The 2,342-nt window shown below is 44.5% G+C and overlaps 1 protein-coding gene across 1 annotated transcript in view; it reads left to right on the top strand.

Moving 5' to 3' along the window:
* Positions 1-2,004, top strand: part of dok7a (docking protein 7a) — a gene marked incomplete in the record, with an annotated part of 51,184 nt that extends 49,180 nt beyond the window's left edge. The window contains 1 exon segment of the mRNA XM_014019532.1: positions 1,513-2,004. Within this exon segment, the coding sequence (XP_013874986.1) occupies positions 1,513-1,649 (137 nt within the window).
* Between the last annotated feature and the right edge of the window lie 338 nt (positions 2,005-2,342).

Raw genomic sequence — 2,342 nt, 5'->3', positions numbered from 1 at the left:
ACCATAGACTTTGTATGTAAACCTGATGCTCCTGATGCTGAAATCGCGTTTGGTGTGAACGCACCATTAGAGTCAACACGGTTCAAGATGGCCGCCGCAGCTAATCGACCTTACCAAACACACAAATGGCTGTAATTCTGGTGATTTTGCAGACGTTGGTAGTAGCCGAGAGTCAACCTCAACACCAGAGTTCGTGTTAACAGAATCGTTACGTTCCATATTTGACCGTTTTTTTTTTACACAATGACAGAAAAATCTGAAAACCGTCTGTCATTTTGACAGGTGGCAATTAACACCCCTGACCTCTTAAAACCTGGTTTATACTTCGAGTCTCACGTCTTTTCCCCCCTGCTGAGTAAAATAAATAAATAAATAAAAATAGCGCAACTTCTGTCTGCTCTCCTGCTGCTATCCCCCGGTGACAGCCGTCTTGTGCATGGCCTCCAGTCAGAACTGTGCCAACGGGACGTTTGTGGATGTGTTTGTTCATGAGGAGCACCGTAGCAGGCCAGCGGTCCTCAGTTGTGGCAGCACCGAGGAGTTGGAGCTGGACCACCAGAACAGGACCCTGAGCAGCTCRATTCCTTCTGCGTGTTATTTTGTTTAAAATTAAATTTTTTGTCTGAAGCCTAGCCTGGTTTATAGTTGATGCGTCGCACCGGGCATGAGGGGGCGCACGCCAAAAGTGATGCAATCGCGCCGTCCCCGCCCCTGCGCGTTGGCCCTGCRCGGTGTCCCGGCACGTGGACGTGCACCTTCAAAATTAACGTGGGATTTTTCTTACAAATATTTTATTGCATAAATCAAATCTACTCGTTTTCTGTTTTTATTTAATAATATTTTTAACACGGTGGCAGCAGTGCATTATGACTGACTGCAGCTCTGCATTTCTAAGGGAGGCAGAGACAGAAAAAAGGAGGTGTTATCTAATGTTGCAAACTGCAGCCACTAAATAACGTTTGTAGATATTTTTTKTTTGTTTTTTGTTTTATTTTTCGTAAGGTAACGGAGTCAAAAGGAGGACAGTGTKTGTGCGTYATTGTGCGCATTGGACCTGGAGTGGGACAGATGCGCTGTTTTTCAGCACCGTGYRCATCRCACTCATGTGGCCTGTAGTCTGAGGMGCGCTGATGAGATTTTCTCCAAWAAAATCCAGCAGGCACAGCATCTGAGGCAGAACYGYAAAACCAACATGGCAATGGTTACATTCTATGAATGTTTAGTCATTATCATTTAAAAAAGAAAGTGASAGGTAAAAATTGATCATGACAGATTTTTTTTTACCCTGTCAGTCAAAATGACGGACAGCAAAAAAGAAAAAAGTCTAGCGCAACCTCTGCTCAACACGTATTCTGAGAGTGAGATTTTGCACATCACGTTATTTTAAGGGTTGTGTAAAGCTCTGCACCAGCTTAGGGTTAGATCTTTGTATTCTAGTCAAACTTCTCGCAATTAAACACAAGCATGTACAGTTCTAAAAACGCAGTTCTTCTTTTTTGTTTGGTTTGACAGGAAAGAGCTGCACCAGGTACGCCCAGATCGACATCAACGCCACCGAGACGGCCCACAAGGTGGGCGCCCAGCACGCCCTGGGTCGGCAGGAGGGGCTGCAYGCTCTGGAGCTGCGGCGGAAAGGGATGCCGCACTGACTCCTTTGAACCGTTCAGCTCATCAGGATGTTTCTCTTTTAATTATTTTTTTGGAAAACACCAACCAATTACATCAGACAAACTGTAGGAGTCGTAGCTCCGAGGGGCTTAATCCAGATTTCACAGCTGAACCTCACAGAGCAGGCTTCTGCTCTTGCCTCTGTCTCACACTGAAACTCACGAAGCAGCTCTTCCCGAACAAAGGAGCGACATTTCAGTCCTTTCTCTGAGCTCAGGCRCATCATTAAATGTCATTATGTCAAATGAAGGGGCATGAAGGCGTTCTGAGCTGATTAAAGGCCTAAATAACCCCCATGAGCAGCGTCAACACTTCAGCTCAGTCCGTCTCTCTGAGCCTGACATGCTGAGTCATCGTTTGGAGAACAAAAAAAATAAAAAAGCTCAGAAGACGCAGGGATCAGTTCAGTCTCATGAAGAGTTACCACTTTTTATATTTTCTTCAGTGATTAGTAATTCCACATTTGCAAAATTGCTTAGTGTGTTCAGATTTACTGTGATAGTCATCCAGTTTAACCCAGAATGCTGCAGGATTYAGAGTCTGGTCCTCTGAGCAGATGTAAAAAGTTACCATTGTAGCAAATCTGCTTTTCTGCCTCAAACATTCTCCTGGAGTCTGATTTAATCTTCACCAGTGATGTAAAACTGAGAAGACTCTCTCTGAAAGATTTATTT

The sequence above is a fragment of the Austrofundulus limnaeus genome, unplaced genomic scaffold (genome assembly GCF_001266775.1).
Source record: "Austrofundulus limnaeus strain Quisiro unplaced genomic scaffold, Austrofundulus_limnaeus-1.0 Scaffold223, whole genome shotgun sequence".
Taxonomy (NCBI): Eukaryota; Metazoa; Chordata; class Actinopteri; order Cyprinodontiformes; family Rivulidae; genus Austrofundulus; species Austrofundulus limnaeus.
This window is presented reverse-complemented; position numbering and strand designations above follow the sequence as displayed.